The sequence below is a fragment of the Hydra vulgaris genome, chromosome 12 (assembly GCF_038396675.1).
Source record: "Hydra vulgaris chromosome 12, alternate assembly HydraT2T_AEP".
Taxonomy (NCBI): Eukaryota; Metazoa; Cnidaria; class Hydrozoa; order Anthoathecata; family Hydridae; genus Hydra; species Hydra vulgaris.
Genome location: NC_088931.1, coordinates 12932231 through 12955141, shown reverse-complemented (window position 1 = coordinate 12955141; position 22911 = coordinate 12932231). Strand labels below are relative to the sequence as shown.

The 22911-nt window shown below is 27.7% G+C and overlaps 1 protein-coding gene across 1 annotated transcript; it reads left to right on the top strand.

Moving 5' to 3' along the window:
- The first annotated feature begins 129 nt into the window (after positions 1 to 129).
- On the top strand, positions 130 to 879 carry LOC136087964 (uncharacterized). Its single transcript, XM_065811596.1, has one exon. It carries the CDS (start codon positions 130 to 132, stop codon positions 877 to 879), a length of 750 nt encoding a protein of 249 aa, XP_065667668.1.
- The last annotated feature ends 22032 nt before the right edge of the window (positions 880 to 22911 follow it).

The following is a 22911-nucleotide window of genomic DNA, read 5'->3' as shown; positions in this document are numbered from 1 at the left end:
TAGGGAGGCTGTTTAAAATAGAAATAAATTTGTGAGGTGCAAAAAAAAAATTGAACATCAATATTACGTATTTCATAGCTACATAGGTTAGAACAGATTAAGACTAATATTCTAAAAAAAAAAAAAAGTATGGCTGCAACAATATCAGAAATAAAGAAAATGCTGGCTCAAATGTTCGATGAATACAAAAAAGAAATTGAAAAAATACTTAAACAACAAGAAAAAAACTTTGTTGACATTCTGAGTTCTAATTTGAAAATAATAAACGATCGATTGGGATTGATTGAAAACAAATCTGCTGATAATGTAAACAAAATAAACAAACTACAAAAAGAATTAAATGAGTTAAAGGAAAATCTAAACTTTCACGAACATTTAATTGAACAAAAAGTCAAAACGGTAAGTAACAACTTAGAGAAAAAAAGCCCAATACAAAATATTAATGAGAAAAATAGAATACTAGAAGATCGCTCAAGACGAAATAATCTTAGAATTGAAGGGATTACGGAAAGTGTTAACGAAACCTGGGATGAGACCGAAGATAAAGTTTTAAAATTATTTTCTAAAACTTTGGAAGTGAATGAAGTAGAGATCGAACGAGCCCATCGCACAGGGTATAAAAAACACGGAAAAACAAGAACTATAATTCTAAAATTACTAAGATTTAAAGACAAAACAAAAATCCTGAAAGAAGCCCACCGACTCAAAGGACTAAACATTTATATAAACGAAGATTACTCTCGAGAGACTTCAATTATAAGAAAGAAGCTATTTTCAGAGGCGAAGCTAAGAAGAGAAAACGGAGAGAACGTCGCTGTAAGGTACGACAAAATTATTAAATTCAAAAGTGATTTTACCAAGAAAGATCTAAGTAAGTAAAAATATTAATTTTCGTTTTCAAAAGTATATTTTTATTTTTTTATAATACAAATGGCTGACAAAACAAATAAAACAAAAACTTTTAAGTTTTTTGATAAAAATAATTCACTGCTTTTGAATAAAAATAAAGATCCTGATATAAATCTTTTTAATGAAATTGAAATTGACTCTTGTTACTTTAATGTTGAGGAAGTATCTTGTTATTTTAACTCAACGCAACCATTATTTTTTGACATTAACCCTAAACATTATAAGTCTTAAAAAAGACTTTGAAAATCTTAAAGCTTTGTTACGAAACATAAACCATGAATTCAAGGTAATATGTCTTTTAGAAACTCAGAAAATCTTAGTATGTGAAAATCTTATGCGGAATGTGAGTCGTTATTTAAGTGTTTATTTAATCGCAATGTATCGACCACCTAGCGGAAATATAACAACGTTTGAAAACTATTTAGAACAGTATTTAGTAAGCGTTAGTAATAAACAAATATACTTAATGGGGGATTTTAATATAAACCTTTTAAACCTAAAAAATGATATTAAAGTCGAACGCTTACTAAATCTCCTCTATCAGCACAATATTTTAGCATTAATTAATAAACCAACTCGCATAACTCGTCAAACTGAAACTCTCATAAACAATATTTTTACTAATAACTTCTCGAAATATCTCACTCAAAGCGGAATCATAAGAACTGATATAAGTGATCATTTCCCAATATTTTTCACATCAAATTCAATATACAAAGAAAAATCAATCAAGGAATCAAACAAATTAATAAGCGTTAAAAAAAGAAAGATAGATAAAAAATACCATTGAAACATTTCGTAACTATCTATCACTGGTAGATTGGGATCAACTCATCAACTACAAAGACGCAAATAACGCTTATGAATATTTTAACTTAGAGTTCAGTGATGCGTATGAAAAAGCGTTTCCAAAGCAAGAAAAACTAATTAAACTTAAAAGCTTACACAGTCCATGGATTTCCAAAGGTCTTATTAAATCTTCCACAAAAAAAAAAGACTCTATGAAAAATACTTAAAAAAAAAAACTTACAAAAATGAAAACAAATACAAAAATTATAAAAACCTCTTTGAAAAAATAAAAAAACAAGCAAAAAAAAAATATTATTCTAATTTATTGCAAAACAATATCGGAAATAACAAAAAAAACACGGGATGTTATAAAAAAAATAATAGGAAAAAAAAAGATTGACTCTGGTAATACACTGCCTAAACGTTTAAATACTAATGATAAAAACATATTTATCAGTGATAAAAAAGAAATTGCTGAAAGCTTTAACAATTATTTTATAAACATTGGAAAGACGTTAGCAAATAAAATAACTCAAAGTAAAAAACTATTTAAATCACACTTAAAAAAAATTAGACTTAACAATGGATGAGTATGACTTATCTCCTGATGAGCTTTGGAATGCTTTTGAAACCATACAGTCCAGAAAAAGTTCTGGTCTTGATGACATAGACTCTAAAGTTGTTAAAAACGTTTATGACGTTATTGAGTATCCCCTAATGTATATCTTTAATCTCTCATTAAGAAATGGAGTTTTTCCTGACCGCCTAAAATTAGCACGCGTAGTTCCAGTATTTAAAAGCGGAGATGACTCGACTTTATCCAACTACAGACCCATCTCCATACTCCCATGCTTCTCAAAAATATTGGAGCGCATAATGTAAAATAGACTCTTTACATACCTCCAAAATCATAACATCCTCTACAACAACCAATACGGATTTAAAAAAGGCCACTCAACTGAACATGCTGTAATAAAATTAGTTAACGAAATTTTAAGTGGCTTCGACAAAAACAAACACACCCTTGGAGTATTTATCGACCTTTCAAAGGCTTTCGATACAGTGGATCACAAAACCCTTCTATACAAACTTTATAGTTATGGTATAAAAAATAAAAATTTAAAATGGTTCAGTTGCTATCTAAAAAACCGTAAACAAGCCTTATTTTACAATAAAACATACACTCTCCTTGAAATCGTCACATGTGGTGTTCCCCAGGGGTCTATTCTAGGACCTCTGCTTTTCCTAATCTATATAAATGACATATTTTTATCTTCCAGTATATTGAACTTCATTCTTTTCGCAGATGACACTCAAGCTTTCTATACCCACTCTAAGATTACTACACTTTTAAATACAGTAAATCAGGAACATGAAGAGTTAAGCGATTGGTTTAAAGCAAACAAACTTTCTGTCAACATTGAGAAAAGTAATTATATCTTTTTCACAAAACCATACAATTCAGACAAACTACCATTAAAACTTTCAGATATTCTATTAGACAAAGTTAGACTAAATCGAGCGTTCTCAGTCAAATTTCTCGGGGTATTCTTAGATGAACATAATAGCTGGAAAGACCACATTAATATATTAAAAAACAAAATATCTAAAATCATTGGAATTATACATAAAACCAGATGTATTTTAAATTATCCATGCCTTAAAAGTTTTTATTTTGCATATATACATAGCTATATTAACTACTGCAATATTGCCTGGGCTAGTACCTACCAATCAAAACTAGATTTAATATATAAAAAACAGAAACAAGCATGCCGTATATTAACAAACGCAAATAGAAATTCCAATTCTAAACATTTAATGAAGGAACTAAGAGTTCTTAATATCTATGAACAAAATATCTATTGCATTCTTCAGTTCATGTTTAAACTCAAAAATGATCTGGTCCCTGAAGTCTTCCATAACTTTTTTTGCCTTATCAATCACAAATATCAAACAAAATACTCTATCAAGAACTACTATATTCCGAAAACCTCTTTAAGACAATCTAAATTCTCAATATCCAGCAGAGGACCCCAATTGTGGAACTCATTTCTAACAAACAAAATAAAAACGATAAACTCATTCCAACATTTTAAATGCGTTGTAAAACAACAGCTACTAGACCTCAACATTAATGAAACAATCTCTTATTTTTAAAATTTTTTTTTATTTTTCCTTTTTCATTTTAAATCTTCACTTTTTCTTGAAATTCTATTATATTACTTACTTGGTTATTTAATCATGTTCATTGTAAAAAAAAAAAAAATAAACAAAAAAAAAAAAAAAAAAATTATATGTATTATAAATATTTTATTATATTTGTATTTGGTTTACATTTTTGTTATATTTTGTCAACGACAAAAATGGGGCAAGATGATAAGACTATTGTCTTCTACTGCTCCAGTCATATATTTCACGGTAAAGTGTTGTACAAACTTATATTAATAATGACGAATATATATATATAAAAAAAATTTAAAGTAAGAAAATTTATTCAAATAATATCAGATGTAAACTTGTTTTACTACCAATAATATCAAATTTAGGAATTTCAAAATTCTCAAACATATTAACATATCAGGCTTATGATTCGACTAATTTTTAAAAACTACTGTCCACCAGAGAAATAGATAAGATATTTGTTTTCATCAAGTTGCCTGCCCTTCTAACAAGTACTTTTAAATTGACAAAAAAAAACCCAATTTTAACCAAGCCTACTTTTCAAGTTATCATAACTTACTGATAGGTGTTAATAAGAAAACATATTAAAAGCAATAGAACATTAACTTTTAATTACTAAATACTCTTTTGATGTGAAGCGATTTTAGAAAACTTTTTTCATATTTAAATAAAATAATTTAAACAAAAAAATACTTTACAGCATTAAAATTTAAAAATTAAATTGATAATATTTAAAATGATTATTATGAATAAAAAACAAATCAACATAGTTTACTTATAATAACTTTAAATATTAAAATTAGTTTTGTTAATGTCAATTTTGACTCTTTTTGTTTATATTTAGCTCAATGTCAATCTTTTGTTAGTTTACTTATAAATATATGTTCTATAAACTTTTAACTATTATGAAACTTAATATAACTTACAAATCGTTGGTTTTAAATTAGTAACTTTAAAGAATCTTGGTCATCTGTAGTGTAGCTTGTTCTTTGATTTGAAAATCATAATTTAAATAATTTAAATTATTCGGCTGTAACTCTTATAGAGTACTACAAGTAAGTTCTATTTATCTTCCTTTTTGTTTGAATCTAAAGAAAAACTATTGTTTGTTTAAATCTAAAGAAATACTATTGTTTAAATATAAAGATTAATACTCTATAATATTTGGTACTCTGGATCATAAAATAATAAAGTTTATATTAACGGCACCGAAAAGTTTATATTAATGGCACCGGAAAGCTATGCACAAAGTTCTAATTCTTTTTTTCGAGCACTTCGAAATATATTAAATGAACTCTTTTATTTGATTAAATTTTTATTTTCATCATAAAACCATTTAAAAACACTTTTTTTATAAAATTTATTATTTGCTATGTACCACTCTTCTTTATCAAATGGCATCTGTGCGGTCCATGCGTGGCTTTTAGAGATATACCAGAAAAAATCTGCGCGGATATTTTAAAGGATATTTATTCAACTTTTGAATTTCGATATTAAATGTGATATTTATTTTGAAAATGCATATATTAATATTCTTAAATTTCACTTAAGTATGTTTATGAAGTTGTGTACGAGAGAACACACGCACCTTGCGTTTTACACTCGAAATTATCTTTTTGCACGGTCTTCGGCTGGACTTTCTTGTTAGCTCAAAACCATTTATTTTTGGAGTTTTGGATGTTTTTAGCTACTTTTACATCGAACCTTTTCTTTGTCAATAACTCAATATCTTTCGAAAAAACGTTATTTGGGGCAATTTGGTGGATTGCAGTGTTTTTCAACAAAATCTACTCTAGTTCTCTAAGCCAGTTTGAAGATGTCCCAGATTAGTAACTGGTAATCTAGTATGTATGGCATCTGCTTATGGTAAAGTGGTAATCTGGTATGATGGTAAATCGGACTAAAATAACGAATAACCTGTCTGAGATTTTAAAAAACGCAAAAAATGCTTCTTGGGCCACTCTTTGATGTATATTTTGGTGTTAGTTGTTCCCGTAATCGCAAAACAAGAGTTTCTTTCACCAGATTCACATTCTGTTGTCCAAAATAAGAGATTTTTTAGCGAGTTTTTGCATTCCAATGCATTTATATTTGGAATTCAGTTTCTTGATATTAATTGCTGAATAATTTTGTTGTCCTGGAAGACATGGAAGAGATCAGAAATATAATTAAACAAAATATGTAACACAATAAGTTTCATCATCAATAATCAAACAATATTTTTAGCACATAATTTTTTATAGAGCAACTTTGAACATGTATATATATATATATCAAAATTAGGTTATTAATTATCATTTTTTAATAGTTAAACCAAAATCTTTTTGAAACTGTGACTTTTTAGACAGTTTTCGTTACTGAAAATTTTTGCTGTACAATACTCAAAAGCATCACTTTTAAAGTTTAAGTTTAATGAAATATGTAAACAAATGATTTAAAACGTTACTTTTAAAATTAAAATAGATACGTGCTTTACATATTTTTAATTGTTAAACAAATCCCATGGTGATTATTTATTAAAATAAATTAAAAAGATCTTTAAAAATTTTGAATTATAGAAAAAAAAACAAGTTAATATAGCTTTGACGGGCAAATAAAAGTCTTAGTCGTATGAAATAAAAAATATGGATAAGTTTAAAGATGCAAGCACAACTAAAAGATCTTAGGCATGGGCTATTTCGAATCGTCCGAAGAATTACAGAGTTCGAAGTGTAAACTCTGTAAAATTATTCTCAAAACACCTGGCTCAACAACAACAGCTATTACAAGGCATTTAAAAACAAAACACAAATTTGAAATTCTTAAATGCAATAACTCTGCGCCCGAGGCTGCAGCACACATTCCTGCTTGTAAAATACCGCGAATTGGAAGTTTTTTCAAGGATTACCATAAAACTCTACCTGAAATTTTGAATCGACTATCAGTTATTGATGGAATCAGCTTTCACACCATTGCTAAAAGTGAAACTTTGCGATCAGCATTTCGTGCCCAGGGATACCAAATCCCTCAAAGTCCTCAAACCGTTCGCGATCTTGTCATTAAGTACTTCAGGTTAGTCAAGAAACAAGTTTTAAGTTCTTTGAAAATGAAAGTTGAAGATAAACGAAAGTTTAACCTTACATTTGATGAGCATACTTCAGTAAAAAAAAGAAGATATATGAACTTAAACCTACATCATAATGAAGGATTTTAATCGCTTAGAATGTTAAGAATCCATGGTACAATGCCAGCAACAAAAACCATTAAATTGATCAGTGATATGCTCAATTCATTTGATTTAAATTTGGACAAAGACATTGTAGCTTGTCACTGATGGAGCTAGCTTAATGATAAAAATTAGTCCTGACACTAAACCTGAACATCAAAAGTGTTCAGCCATGCTGTTCATCTATGTGTGGTTAATATGCACTTTACAAAAAATAAAGTTGATGCACATGGTTCTGATAACAACCCTGTTGATGGTGGTATAAAAGTTGTAGATTATGATTTACAATACTGCTGAAGATTGGACTAAAGTTGGTGATAATATTCAAATTGTTCATGCAGTTAGTGAAGATTCTATTTCATTATTGAAACTTGAATATCAAGAAACTGTGCTAAAAATAAGAAAATTGGTTAAGAAATTTTGTAGATCACAAGTGAGCAATGATGATGAACTTCAACCAAATATAATTGAAAAGTTTGGAAAATAAAAAGCTTCGATTTGTGGTTCAAGGACAAGATGGAGCAGTACTATTGATATTCTTGAACGTTTTTTGGAGTTGCAAACAGGAGTAAAAATAGCTCTGATTGGTTTGAATATTAACTTTCCTCTAACTAAAAATGAGCTTGATGTCATAAATGACCTTTGTATTGTTTTAAAACAATTAAAATTAGCCATTAATACTCTTTTAAAAGGAAATGCTGATTTTTTGTATTCTGAAATTGTGATAAAATTTACAAGAAAACAACTTCATAAAGCTATTACACCTCCAAACCAACTTGTTAAATTGATATTTGAAAAGATTCATTTAATTCATTTCATGAATTACTTGTGAAATCCGAACGTCTTAAACAAAGAAGATTTGGCAATAAGATTAAAAAAAGCGGTTACTAATCTTGCTACTAATCTCATTCAGCAACTATTTCATCGTGATAAAGTTCTGTCGATGACAAGAAAATAAATACTGATAATATAACTAATAACGTAAAAAGTATGAATTGAATTTAGCTCAACAAATCAAACTTTTTATTGAACAATCAAACACAGAAATGAAACTTGACCATCAGGAAATTGGAACAAACCTTGTTCAAAAGGAAATGGCTGTTTTTGAAGCTAGCAAAGCTAGACCAAGTATTTAGGTTTAGTTTTCGAAGCTCTTCAAACAACTCCTTATACCTCCGTTAAAGCTGAGAGACATTTTTCTCGTCTTGAACTTTTTGCTGCTAAAATAAGAAGTTCTTTAAATGACGAAACTTTAAATGCACTAACTTTTTTAAAGTAAAATATAAAGAGTACTGATTGATATTATTTATTTTTGTTCTAGTTAATGACGATAAACAAATACTTTTACGCATACTTCGTGTTACTTTAGTTATAACATAACTAAAATAAAGTTCGAAATAATTCGAACTTTTAAAAAAAAGTTCGTACTGGAAGGTTTAATGACCTCATGTCGGTCATATATACCTTTCTTGACAGGATTTTTAAACCTTATCTTAACTTGTTTTTATCTCTCTTTCTTTCTCACAGACCAACTCCCTTTTTATTCTTCTTAATTCATCAAAATAATTTGATAAAAATATCGCTTGGTTTTTGAATAACGATATTCTTCTATTTGAAACAGAATTTTGTATTAAGAACTTTTCATTAGTAATTACTAATGAAAAAGTTGATAATTAATTACTCGTTTTAAGAGTTATGTAGTATTATTGATTTTAAATTTCTAAGTACTATGGTTTTCCTCTACGTATGTAGGGGAGACCGGGGTTAGTTGGCCGCAGGGGTAAGTTGACGAACTGCATTTATCTTTAGAGCCTTTCATCAGAAAGTGACAAAAATTACTCAGAAACTTCCTTATTGACCATTTCATACATTCACTAGTATTGTCAGGATTCGCGCATGCGCATGGTAGATATTGAGATTTATGCGTTTTTTGGACAAAAACGTAACTTTTAGAACATCGCTTCCTTTTTACTTTACAAAGAAAATATTTAGATGTATGAAAAAAAAATTATTGTAAACGTTCCAGTCACAATTGGTTTACTATATCCAGTCAGACTTTTTTTTCAAAGCTGCCGTTTTTCAGGACTGATTATTAAAGCTTTCGGGGTAAGTTGACAAATTTTTCACGGGGTAAGTTGGCTCATACCATTTACTATGGAAAAAAATATTTATTTTCATAAAATTATTATTTTTTTTTTTTGTTTTAATTTTTAACAATATTGAAAATATTTATTCTTACAAAAAAATTAAAAAAAACTTTTTTTTTAGTTTTTTTTTCCACGGATAAAAGGTGGGCTACTGTTTGGCTTTTATACGGACTAATATTTGGTACCAGCTAAAAGCAATATTAAATTTTGGGATAAAATTGTGGCAAAAATTAATTTTAAAAAAAATTCTATTAATTTTGCACTTAATAGTGCATTAATAATCATTTTTATAGTTTGCGCCAACTTACCCCGTGGTGGGGTAAGTTAGCGCAAATTTTTTTTTTTTTTTTTTGAGGGTCCGGAAAGGCCCCAAGAATTTTTTTTGTAAATGAATGCAAATTTTATAAGATACCCTAATCCATACTCTTTAAGACCTCACTTTAATATTTAAAAAAAATGTACTGTTAGAGCTACAGAGCTCATAAAGTAAAAACCGAGCCAACTAGCCCCGGTCTCCCCTATAATAAATTTCTAATTTAGTTTGTAAAACTTGTCAGCATCAGTATCTTTGAAAGTATCAGTAAAATACTCAAACGAAATTAATTTAATTTGAAGACCAGTTTAAACAAATTAAAAAAGCATTTAAGTATTTTGTTTTAATTTATACTTAAATTTTGGGGATTATTAATTTTTGAAATCTTATTGTTGTATAAATTTATGCAGTATTATTGAGAAGTTAATAAAAACAAGCATTACGTTTATTAATATTGTACTAATTTTTTGATTTATTTATTTTTATACAACTTCATTATATTTACAGTTCATTATGTCAGAATTCCATGACACGATAAATAATGCGATATATAAAATATACAACAGTGTAATGTTATTTAACAAATTTAACATAGTATTACCTAATTAAATTAGTAACAATGTATCTCATTATTATTATTGTTATTATTATTATTATTATTATCTTTAAGTCATATTTTTTTTATACGATATAATTATTTTTTCATGTTTTTTTCATTACCTGATAGCACAATACTTAATTACCACAATAGTGGTAATTAAGTATTGTGCTATCGAAATATATGTGCTAAAGCGAAATATTGTTAATATACTATTGAATCAAAATATATTTCAATACAGTATGTACGCTGCTTTTTATTTTTTTTCATCGAATTTAATGCAATAGGAATTAAAATGCAAGTAACAATATACTTAGCTTGCTGCAACTTACCTTATAAGTTGCAGCAAGCATAAAATTGAAGTGATATAAAAAAATTGTCTAAAGTAAAAAAAGTAGAAGTAAAGAATTGAGTAAAATTTTCTAAATTGTAAAAATGCTTTGGTTTTATTTCTTTTAGTTTTCTAATGTTTCTAAGTTTTATAATGGAAAATTAGTTGCAAATGGTGTCATCTCTGTGCACAGTGATTCCTTCTGTATACCAGCAAGATTGGCTAAATCATAAAAAACATAGTCGTCAATACGGTCACGCTAAGACAGAAAGTTTTGAGTATCCACCAAGCAATATCCCTTAATATGCCAACATCGATCCCTTGAAAAATGGTTTTTGATTGTTATAGTGGCAGTATTTACAATAACATAGAATACATTAACCTTAAACCGTCTAAATGGGTCCTGAAAATCTTGCCTGCTTTATTACTCGTATTTTTACCCGGCTTTTTTTTTTTATTTGAACTATTTTTTGTGGGAACTCAATTTCAAAAGTTTCTTCGATATCTTTGTTAGCTTCAGATATGATATTATTAGCCAATATTGCAAATGATTAAGCTTTCATAAGGATATCAGAGAATTTTTTACGGACTGCAATGAGGTGGTTTGAAGTAGTTTCTACCATCTTCATAGCAACTTGAAGATCCGAGCCATCCGTTTCTAAATATTTTGAAAGTGGTGTTCATATATTGAAAATCTCCGAATAAGCATTTGCAGTCAATGCTGTTTCAAATTTCACTCAAATTCTTATTAAACTCAATGACTCGTATGCAACTTCGGTCTCAAATTAATTGCATGAAGCAATGTAGTATAATACACGAATCAGATATACAAATCAAATGCTTGCAAAGCAGAATAACTTCCTATTACACCTTTCAGATTTTTATCTTTTGATGTCCATTGTGTATCACCAATCATCTACAACTTCTTGACTTTATCTTCTCCGAAACCTGCCAATAACTTCCACATATTCATTCTTTTACATGAATGCTTTATAAAAGCAGCTATTGCTTCCAGTAACCCAAAGATTTTTTTAGACCGATTTGTGCTACTTGTTGAGTCCGTCATCAGTATGTTGAATCGGCGTGCAGTGTATAAATAGAGACAAAAGATTCTTACTTTAAATATCTTTTTTTTAAAATTTCTGCACTCTTTTTTTTTATCGACCTGTCATATTTGCAGCTCCATTATATGATTGACCCATGATATCGTTTAACTCCAATCCGAATGCAACTAGTTCAGAAGATATTTTATTATGTAGATTTTCACCAATAGATGAAGTGGAATCAACCATGCTAACTAATCTCTTCATTGCAACTACATTTTTTACATTTTTTTACAACACCAACATTTTTTACAACTCCAATCCGAATGCAACTAGTTCAGAAGATATTTTATTATGTAGATTTTCACCAATAGATGAAGTGGAATCAATCATGCCAACTAATCTCTTCATTGCAACTACATTTTTTACATTTTTTTACAACACCAACATCCAGGCTTGAGTCAACTTGAATCCCAAAATTTCCAGACTCTTGAATTTCTTTAAAAATAGATTTCTTGATGAATTCTCCAGTATTGGAATGTTAATTATGTTAATAGTTATCTTGCTTAAAAAAGTGATCAATGAACTCGGACCTTTCATGCCCTTTTTTTTCCTGTTCTTTCTATTAACATCTTCTTTTCTATTAACATCTTCTTTTCTACTAAAAACTGATGATTTTTCAAGATGGAATTATATTTGCTGAATATCATTACAAGTGTTATAAAATTCCCACACTTTATCTCAGGAGTCTTGTCCACATTATCATCCATAACCCAAGCTCATTCATATTTATTCGAATAAGTGGGGTAATACATACTTTAACTTCTTTCTTATATAGAGAAAATAGCACTTGTGGCTGCAAAATTAGATTTAGAATTTTCATGCTTTTGAAGCCTGTCTAACAGGTGCCGGGTAACAAATAAGATTGTGACTAAACCCAGTAAAAAAAGATCTGTTTTGGTCTTGTGTTGGACTTGTTCACCGTTAAACATATCTCTGTTTTATACATGCTTTTCATTCAAGTTTGATGGTGTAATGAATGCAACTCATTTGATGGTGTAATGAATGCAATTTTATAATTGAAGTTTTTCAATCAAAGACGGATTCTTCGGAATAATAAAAGGAGTCATACCTGTTGCTAATTTTCTTCAATCTTATTTGGTTCAGATTGTTCACAATCTGTATATCTCATTTTGAACAATAACTTCTGGAACAATTAATTCTTCTCTATCCGCATTATCATGAACAATAACTTTCAAAATAATCAATTCTACTCCATACTTAAGGAGCTCAATAATATGTGGGACAATAACTTCTTGAAAATCTGTCAGTTTTTTATCAGCTGCAATAATCAGCTATTGTATAATTTGCATGTTCCCATTACCTAATGATAATTTTGTCTGCTTTTGACCCAAAAATAGTTTTGCACTAGCACATTTTTATCCTCTCCAGGGCCCTGGACTTATATAAAATATATACACATGACTCGATAAAAACACAAAGTTAAATGCTTTTTGTAATAAATTAATTTTTTCGTCTCTTACTCAAAATAATTTAGTCTACCGCTAATAAATAATAATATATTTTATTAAACATTTCATATTTTAATTGTAAAAATAGCTACCATACATTATTGTCTTTGCAAAATTGATGCATATAAACAATAAATTTTATTTTACAATAAAGTTATTATTAAATCCTATTTTTTTATATTTTACTTGTGCATCTTGATTTGTAGAGGGGCCCAGGACCGGATTAGAAAAATGATTAGTTAGTCTTAAATATATATGTATATATATATATATATATATATATATATATATATATATATATATATATATATATATATATATATATATATATATATATATATATATATATATATATATATATATATATTATGTAGATATTAATTTCGTTCACTGATTTATGAACAGCACAAGTTTGGTTAGTTTGTTTCGAACTTGTGTTACTTGTATATAACTTGTTGCACAGTGTGAGACATGGTATAAACGTACATCTAAATAGGCCTCTATAACCAAATTGATCAGTTTAACCAAATGATTATCTTCCACTGGAAGTTCCTGAATGTGATTTGTAAGTCCTTCAAAAATTGCTTTAGAAAACAAATGACGGTGGATAATCAATTTTAAATGTGGGTTCCATAAAAAGTTGTAGTTCTTTAATTTTTGATTTGTCTGGAATGCTGTGTCTTATTTACTTTTCAACAAAAGAACAAATTACAAACAGCACCGAGAATTTTTATCATAGTTAAATTTGCAGCTGTACCATCAAAAGTTAAAGAAATAACTTGAACTCCAGTTTCATGAACTTTAATGAGACATTCAGAAATAATATTTGCTTTCTCTTTTTAATTAAGTCCATCTGTTAGGAAATAAGCTATTGGGATTTTTCATAGGATGTATGCCTTTCCTAATCAATTTGCTTTCGAATTGACATTTCGCCCATCATCAAACTGCATACAATTTTTTTGCTAGATTCATTATTTTTCAATTTTAAAATTTGAAATGCTTCATGAGTAAAGCCTGGCTGTCCATTAATACTACTATACCATTTTCTCAAAGTTTCTGGGTGAGGAAGACAAGTGTTGAAAGACTGTCTGACATAATCATATGCTTTTGCTGAATAAAAATTTAATGTTAATGCAAAAGTTCGCAATGATGGAGAGTATTTTAATTTGCTTTTGGATTTCAGTTTTCTTTGAATTAAATCTTTAACACCAGGATTAGGACTTTTTAAAGTTGCTGTGGCTTCATCACTAATTAAACGTCTTTATTGTAATTCATTTATCATATTTTAAAGTTTTGCAACTTTTATTTTGATTCTGAGCTTTTGTTGTATTACATATCTGATACGTTTTTTCTGTAATTTATAAGCATTTAATACAAAAGACAACTTCTTGCTGACGTTTGCAAATTGTCTGAATCAGTTTTCATACGATCTTCTACACTCATTTTTTTATTTGTACTAATCACCTTTAATTCATAAGTATTCTCAAAAACTGTATCATTTTTTTCTTTCTCTATCTGTTTTTTCAGTGTTCTTTCTGTTGGTGTTTTTCAAATTTTATTAGTGGTTGTTTTTAAATGTTTTGGAAAATCAAAAATTGTTGGTACAGCATCAGGTTTCAGATATTTCCTCAAACATTAACCTAATGTTTTGCTTTTGTCAAAACAATTTTTAGAAAAATGAACTAAACAAATAAAACTAGCGGAAGAGGGGAAAAAATTCTTTCGTTTTGTCGCAAGAATCCATGCTGCTCTTTTATCTGGATTCACTGGAAATCTATTTAAAAATGGATAGGTAAGATTCATTATACATACAGTGTTTGTCTTTTAAATTTAACATAATAAAGTTCTCTTGAATCTTTAAAAACAAAATGTTTAATTTATATAGATACGAAATTCTTACCTATGAAAACTTCTGGAAACCCCTTTAACAGATCTAGCTGTATACCCAAAAGCACTGCACGAATTAACCATTTTAAAACAAGTACTAAATCATTAAATATATTGAACATAAATATGTATGTATATTATAGATAAATATATTATACATAATATTGATGTAAAATTTTATATTCAATATTTGTCTCTTAAAACTCCATATAAAGCTTGCATTATACAACCATATACAAGTTAATTAGGTAATTCATGGCATATTATTTTAATAAAATTGTTATTTGCATTGCAGTATTATACTAATAGTATTATACTAATACTGAGTATTTGAAAAGTTTTTTTTTTTTTTTTTTTGGATTTTTAAAATCTTATAATATGAAGTCAACTAAGATTTATTTTATTTAGTTCATCTGTAATTAAAATATATATAAACCATAAATGAATTTAAAATTTCTTCAAAGTTATTACTTTATGCAATACAAAATAATACTTGAAATTAAATTGTAAACATTGTTCAATATATACCCTGATTAAACTATATTTTTCTGCCTCACTCTACGTCATCAAAGTAAAGTTTGCCCGGCTTCAATTATTTCTGCCTATGCCATATCTAGTAATTTATATATCTATGGTTTTAACAAATGCCAATACAAATATATGTTGGCATTAAGTATATATTTTTTTCAAGGTGATTTATTTCATTCTACCATCTAAAAATTAATACTACTAAATCATTAAATTCTTTGTTTTTGAATATTTTGTTATACCTATATATATATGCATATATATACATATATATATATATATATATATATATATATATATATATATATATATATATATATATATATATATATATATATATATATATATATATATATATATATATATATGTATATATATATTTGTTTGTTTATTTCCCGTTTAATATCTTTTACAATTTAAAAGTTTATAAATAAAAACACTGGCGGGACAAGTAGAAGACACTATCTTGTCTTATCACCGAGCCCCAACCGTACGTATTTCCAATAACCGTATAATGTATATATACTTTACAAATTATTTATTAAAAATTATAAATGTAAAAATAAATAACAATTAGTTTAAGAAATATTTCAAGAACACTATTTAAAAGAGTTAAGAGGGATAATCAAGTAAACAAGAAAAATTGAAAGAAAAAAAAAAAAAGAAAAACAAATTAAATAATTAAAGAGTGCGTATCTACAAGAGCCATACTATATACGTATACTATACAATTTACTTATTGAAAAATATAAAAATAAAATATATAATAGTTTGTAATAAAGTAATGCTTAAATAAAGAACGAAAAATTAAAAATAAAAATTGCAATATTTACGTATATTTTAAAACCAATTTGTATAAAAGTAAAATAAATAACAACTTGATAGTTAAGAAAAAGAAAAATATTCAAGAACTCAGATTAGATTTCAACAATAACTTAACAAGACTAAAGGAAACACCATAGCTGAATTAATGATAAAAAATTGATACATTCTGATAAGGTCCACGATATTGAATTGAATATGTAATTTGTTTTAAATTATAATTAGGGACAACGTAGCTATTTTCTAAAAACTTTGTCTGGTTTTATGCACTACTTTTTCAAAATAGGACTAAAATATTTTAGGAGATGGTCCCATTTTTATTTTCTACATGAACATTAAAACTTGGTGTAAGTTGATTTATAAATGTTTAATGCGCCAAGTATACGCAGAAGAGGCTCGCATGGTACAATTTTATCAGCTCCAAATAATATTCTGCACGCATGTTTTTGTTTAGTATACAATATTTTTAATTTTGTATGATTTATACTTGCCCATGCAATATTACAATAAATCAAATAAGAATGAATAAAAGAAAAATATAAGTTTTTTAAAGATTTATTATTTAGAAATGGTTTAACCCTATATATCATGGCAATACTTTTGGATTTTTTTTTCAATGCTTTTTATATGATCACTCCAACGTAAATGTTCATCTAATATTACGCCCAAAAAGTTTACTGAAGTTTCTCTTTTAATGTTAGCGTTATTGATTATTAGATTTGGCAGTTTAATGGGAATATTTTTTAAATTATTTACTTTATTGAATAAAATAAATTTGTTTTTAACCACATTTAGAGAGAGTTTATTACTTATAAATCACTCATTAATCTTACCCAACTGTTCGTTCGCTGTTTCAAATAGTGTTTTGATATCTCTGAGGGAATAAAAAAAAATTGAACTCATCTGCAAAAAGAATACAATTTAAGAAGTTTGTTGCTAAATTTAAGTCATTTATATAGGAATATACTAGGAATACTAGAAATAACAAGGACCTATACTAACAATAACTATAACAATAACTATAATAACCTATACTAGGAATAACAAGGGTCCTAAAATAAAGCCCTGGGGAACCCCACAAGTTAAAGCATATGGATTTGTTTGTTTTTGCTCATATTGTGTAAATTGCTTTCTATTGGTCAAATAACTTTTGAGACAAAGTAAGATATTATTTTTTACTTCGAAATATTCAAGTTTTTTTATTAGTATATTATGGTTTACAGTATCAAAAGTCTTTTACAGATCAATGAAAACTCCTAATGTAAAGTGCTTAGTACATAATACGTTTATTATTTAATTGACTATTTCAACGACTGCATGTTCATTGGACCTTTTTTGAAACCAAACTGTTTTGAATACAACGTATCGTTTTCTGATAAATGATTAAATAGCCTGTTGTATATTATTCTTTCAAGCAACTTTGAGAAACACGGTAATATAGATATAGATCTATAATTAGAAATAATAGGGTCATCGCCAGTTTTAAAAACTGGTGTGATTTGTGCAATTTTGAATTTTTTCGGAACAATACCTGTTTTAAAAGAAAGATTAAATATAAGAAACAAAAGAGATTCGGTTATATCATCAACAGATTTTATAACATTAACGTTAATTTTATCAAATCCAGCACTTTTGTTAGTTTTAAAATTATAAAAGGCTGTTCGCAATTCAATTAATTTAAGATTAGGTTCATCCATAAATTTATCGTAATTTTTTAAATAAGACTCAAATGAAGTTGAATTCAGAGGAATTTTTGATGCCAAGCATTTTGATGCCAAGCAATTTTTGGACCAGCATTAATAAAAAAATTGTTTACTTTTTCAGTAATAATTAATTTATCATAAATATTTTTTTCATCAATTGATATTTTTTTTGGTTATCTAGTTATCTCGCATAATTATTTTTACCAGTTACTTCTTTAATTACATTCCAAGTTTTTTGGCGTTTCCGCTTGTTTTGTCTAATAGCTTTGCATAATAAAGCTTTCTAGAGTTTCTTTTTGTTTTTTCGAATATATTTTTATAGTTTTTATCATCTTGTCATTTCGTTTTTAAAAGTTTTTTTTTTTAAGTATTTATCATCTACATCCATGGAGTCATAACTGTTTTTGTGTTAACAATCTTTTTTTTTTCAGCAAACGCTGCTTCATATTGCTTATAGAATTGGCTTAGAAATAGATCATATGAGTTGTTAGCATCGATTGATAGCAATACCAGGTTCCAATCAACGTTGTTTCTTGAAAGGTTTTGGAACCGTTTTATGGAGTTTTTATTGATCTGTCGCTTAAATACGGTAGTTTTAGAAGGAATGTTGTTATTTATTATGTTATTAGTAACTAAGAATGTAAGGAAATGATCTGATAAGTTAGTTTTGATTATACCTATATATTATTTTGTTATACCTATATATTATTTTGTCATACCTATATATTATTTTTTATATAGGCCCCACTGTAAAATATGTATTTATGTAATGTGCTTATATATTTGACCTTATATGCGTTCTGACGATAAGATTTTTTATTGTATATGATATTAGGGATCTTCTTTAAATTTGTGTATTCAATTTATAACACGATTTACAGTAATTTTTAATTCTTGTTTAATTTTTGACGTAAAATAGTTTTAAACTTGTAAAAGGTTCTGATGATTATAAGATCGTGATCTTCTTTCATAAGTCTTGTTTGTTTGCTTTTGTAAACGACATCAAATGTAAACAAGCAGAAAAGAAAAATTTTGGACTTTTTAAGACAACGTAAAGTTTCCTGATGCTCTTGTAAAGCGTGTACACGAAATAAATGTGAAAGAATAAATACGTCATTTTTTTTTCAGTGGTTGTATTAAAAACTTTTTAATTGTTTTGTATTTTGTTTACAACGTGTTGTGGTTTCAGAAAAATATGTTAGTTTTTGGATTTAACTTGAAATCAGTTTTCAAAATGACAAAAGAAGAAGACGTAAGAGAAAAAATTATACACAATTATTTACAAAATCCTGATAGTAGCTACAATTCAATGGATGTATTAGCAAAATCGTTGCAAATACATCCATACACCGTTAGTCGTGTTATTCAATGTTTTTCTCAAACAAAATCGATCAAACGCAAATCTGGTGGTGGAAGAAAGGAAGGTTTTAAAGATATAAAACTAGTTAGAAAACTGGTTAACAGTTTTAAGAATAACCCAAGCCTTTCACTAAGGGAACGCGCAAAAATATATGGATTTTCTCATAGTTTTGTTGCAAAAGTTAGAAACAAACATGGTTTTCATTTTTTCAAAGCACAAAAAGTGCCCAACCGTTCTGAAACTCAACAAAAAAGTGCAAGAACCCGCGGCAGAAAATTGTATGACAATTTTATTTCCTAAAATTTCTGTATTATTGAAGACGATGAAACTTATATCGATCATCAACAAATTCTTAGTGCTGTTTATTATATTTCCAAATATAGAGGAAAAGCAGATAAGAAAGTTAAATACAAAAAACATGACAAGTTCGCTAAAAAAGCTTTGATTTGACAAGCTATATGCAGTTGTGGCAAAAAATCAGCACCTTGTATTTCTCAGTCCACACTTTCTGGTCAAATATATGTTAAAGAATGTTTACAAAAATGCCTTTTACCTCTCATTAAATCACACAATAACAGTGTTCTCACAACACACAATAACAGTGTTCATCACACAATAACAGTGTTCTGGCCTGATTTAGCTTCAATTCATTATTGTAAACTAGCTATGGAATGGTATAAAAAGAATAATTTGAAATTTGTGCCTGAAACAGAACTGAGAGTTATTGAAAAGTACTGGGCTATTATTATAAGAAAAATGAAAAAAACAAAAAAGCTTTGCGGAAACATTAAAGATATTAAAAGATCATTTAAAAAAGCATCAAATAGTTTTGATTCTTATTCTGTGCGCAAAATTTTATTAGATTCCCAAAGGAATAATTAATTTTTTTTTAATGTTTGATTTTCTTATATTATTGTGTTAAAATTATGACTTGGTTCGAAATAAAAATTGAGGAGTACTTTTTTTTTAGTTGTTTTTCTACTTTTACCTTTATTTCGTGTACACGCTTTAACATAACTATTAGATATAATTTTAAACCAGTTATCTAAAAAACGAGATAGGGCTAGTTTCGAAATTGTATATAAAATAGAGTATAAAATTTTGGTAGATGTTATTTTGGTAGACATTTTATGCATTCAAGGTTTTTAGCAAGGTCTCAGTATGACTGAATTTACCTTATTACCTAATCTTAATACATAACTTTCACTTACAAAAAGAGCTCAATTCAATTAGAGCAATACGTATATATGCTTTATTAATGCAATTTTAAAAGAACAAAAAACTTTTTTATTAGTAGTGATACCCTTTAATATAAAATTGTTTCTCTAACTTATCTAAGGTCGAGGAAAGGTATTGTTGCGCTAGGCGCCTAATAAAGTTTTGTAAAAGCGTACTTGTTGATAAAACAAATCATTCTTTGCAATGAAATTGAATATCTTTAAAATATATCGTACAGTAAAATATCGTACTTTGAAAAACACAAGATGTACTTTAAATCAAAGTTAGAAATATTTTCTTTTTCTAACAAACCTTTTCATCTATAGTTACAGCACTCCTTAGACGAGATTATTACTTTTCGTATATTGCGTAAACGAGCTTATAGCGTCTTAAACATTGCGTAAACGCAGTTATTACTTTTTATATATGGAGTTGTCCATAAATTACGCAACGCTAATTTAATTAAAAAAACTGAAGTTGAAGAACGTAAGCTCTTTTACGCTGCGACTTTTGTTAAACTTAATGCACTGCACAGTGGGCGGAATTTTGAAAAACCTGGTCAAAAAAAAATGATTAGATTTACTTGAAAATTTGTGTATAGGATTTTTTTGAATCCCTGACTTTGAATTTTTTACAAGTGTTACAAAATTCAATAATGTTAGATCCAAAATGACGGTGTTTTAAAAAAAATAATCATTAGAAATGCATTTGGGCCTTCGTTTTAAACTATTTAATTTCAATTAAATTGGAATGTTTTAAAAAAAATTTTTGAAAACTTTATTCTACTTAATTATTAAAAAAGAAAAAGTTTTGTTTTCATTTATCATAATTGTTTAATTTATATTATTTTAAATGTAAATCACCACAATCATTCAACATCAGAATCATTTATTGCTGAAATATTGTTGATAAATTCAACAACGAATCACAAACAAATGAGTTTCAGAGTTAATCTTCGGAGGTAATAACATTTGTGAAGCTTGAGAAGAGAAACTTCTGCTGACTTTTACATGAGATTTTACAAGTAAAGAAATTGCAGGATCTGACAAAACCAGAAGTCTGCAAAAGACGCATGCATTGTATTTTATTGGAGTTTTTCCCAACGAAATCCTTGCGATATTTTTTTTAAGTCGATTCTCGATTCCTGCGCATCCTCAGATATTTTTCCTATAGGTAATATAGCGTTTTTATAATTAAGGCTCCATGAATAAGTACTTTGTGTACTGTTGTAGGCATATTGTACCAAGAACATTTTTTCGACAATCAGTAATCCAGTTTCTGTAGAATATTTATTGAGTTTGTCTGCATCTATAGGAAAACCACTTGAGCTGTATTACCGTCGTTTGTATTACCACATCCTGATTTCGGTCGATCAACTAGTAAGCCTAGCTGCACCTGAAAAGCATTCTAGATTAATAATTTTTATCTGATATTAAATTTTTTTCAATGTCAGAACGTGCTTGCCATTTTTTTTATCCCGAGTTTATTCCCAAGATGCAAAAAACATTCAAAAAACGAATCCATGAGTGCAACGTTGATAAACCGTAATCCAATTTGGATTCGTCCTACTTTTCCACAAAACAACATTTTGACCTAAAACTGATTTGTACACAATAGTTGTAATGGCGCGATTGAATTCAGAAAAACATTTGCATCTGAGTTTCTTCCATCTGCAAAGCTCTGTTTACATTCGCTATGACCGGAACTACCATCAAATCCCCACTAAAGAAAAAAAAAGTTTAATAATATATTAACAAGGGATCGATTACATCTTGTTGAGTTCTATAATTCGTAAACAAGTGTTATTTAATAAAGATTGCAGTTTTACTTTGGCACTTATTTTAGTTACCGTTATATCTTCAGGATAACACGTTTTCTTGGCTTCTTTAAGCTTGTCGTAAGATGTTAAAAATAAAGAGTTATTAGCAATTGCAGCACTTCTTATAATGGAATATTGATGTTACTTGCTTGATCAAAATTCAAATGGATGGTCGACCCATTGCACTATGGCTTTTTTTCCCGATACTTTGAGCTTAAACAATCTAAAAATATTTAAATGTTTAATAAAGATAAAGAACTTTAATAGCGATGCAACTTAAGTAGCGATAAGAATTAAATAACTTAAGCTAATATCTGTTCAGGCTTTTAACTAAGTGTCATGTGTACTCAAGAATATTATTTTTGTTCAGTTACTACGTTTTTATTTTATTTTTAATTTTGTAAAGACTTTTTTTAGTTTCTTCCTATAATCTATTGAAACCTGGAAACAAATTTTATTTTCTTAAACACAAATGAAGCAAACGCATTCAGAAAGTAATACATTAATGTTGCTGAACGTATCA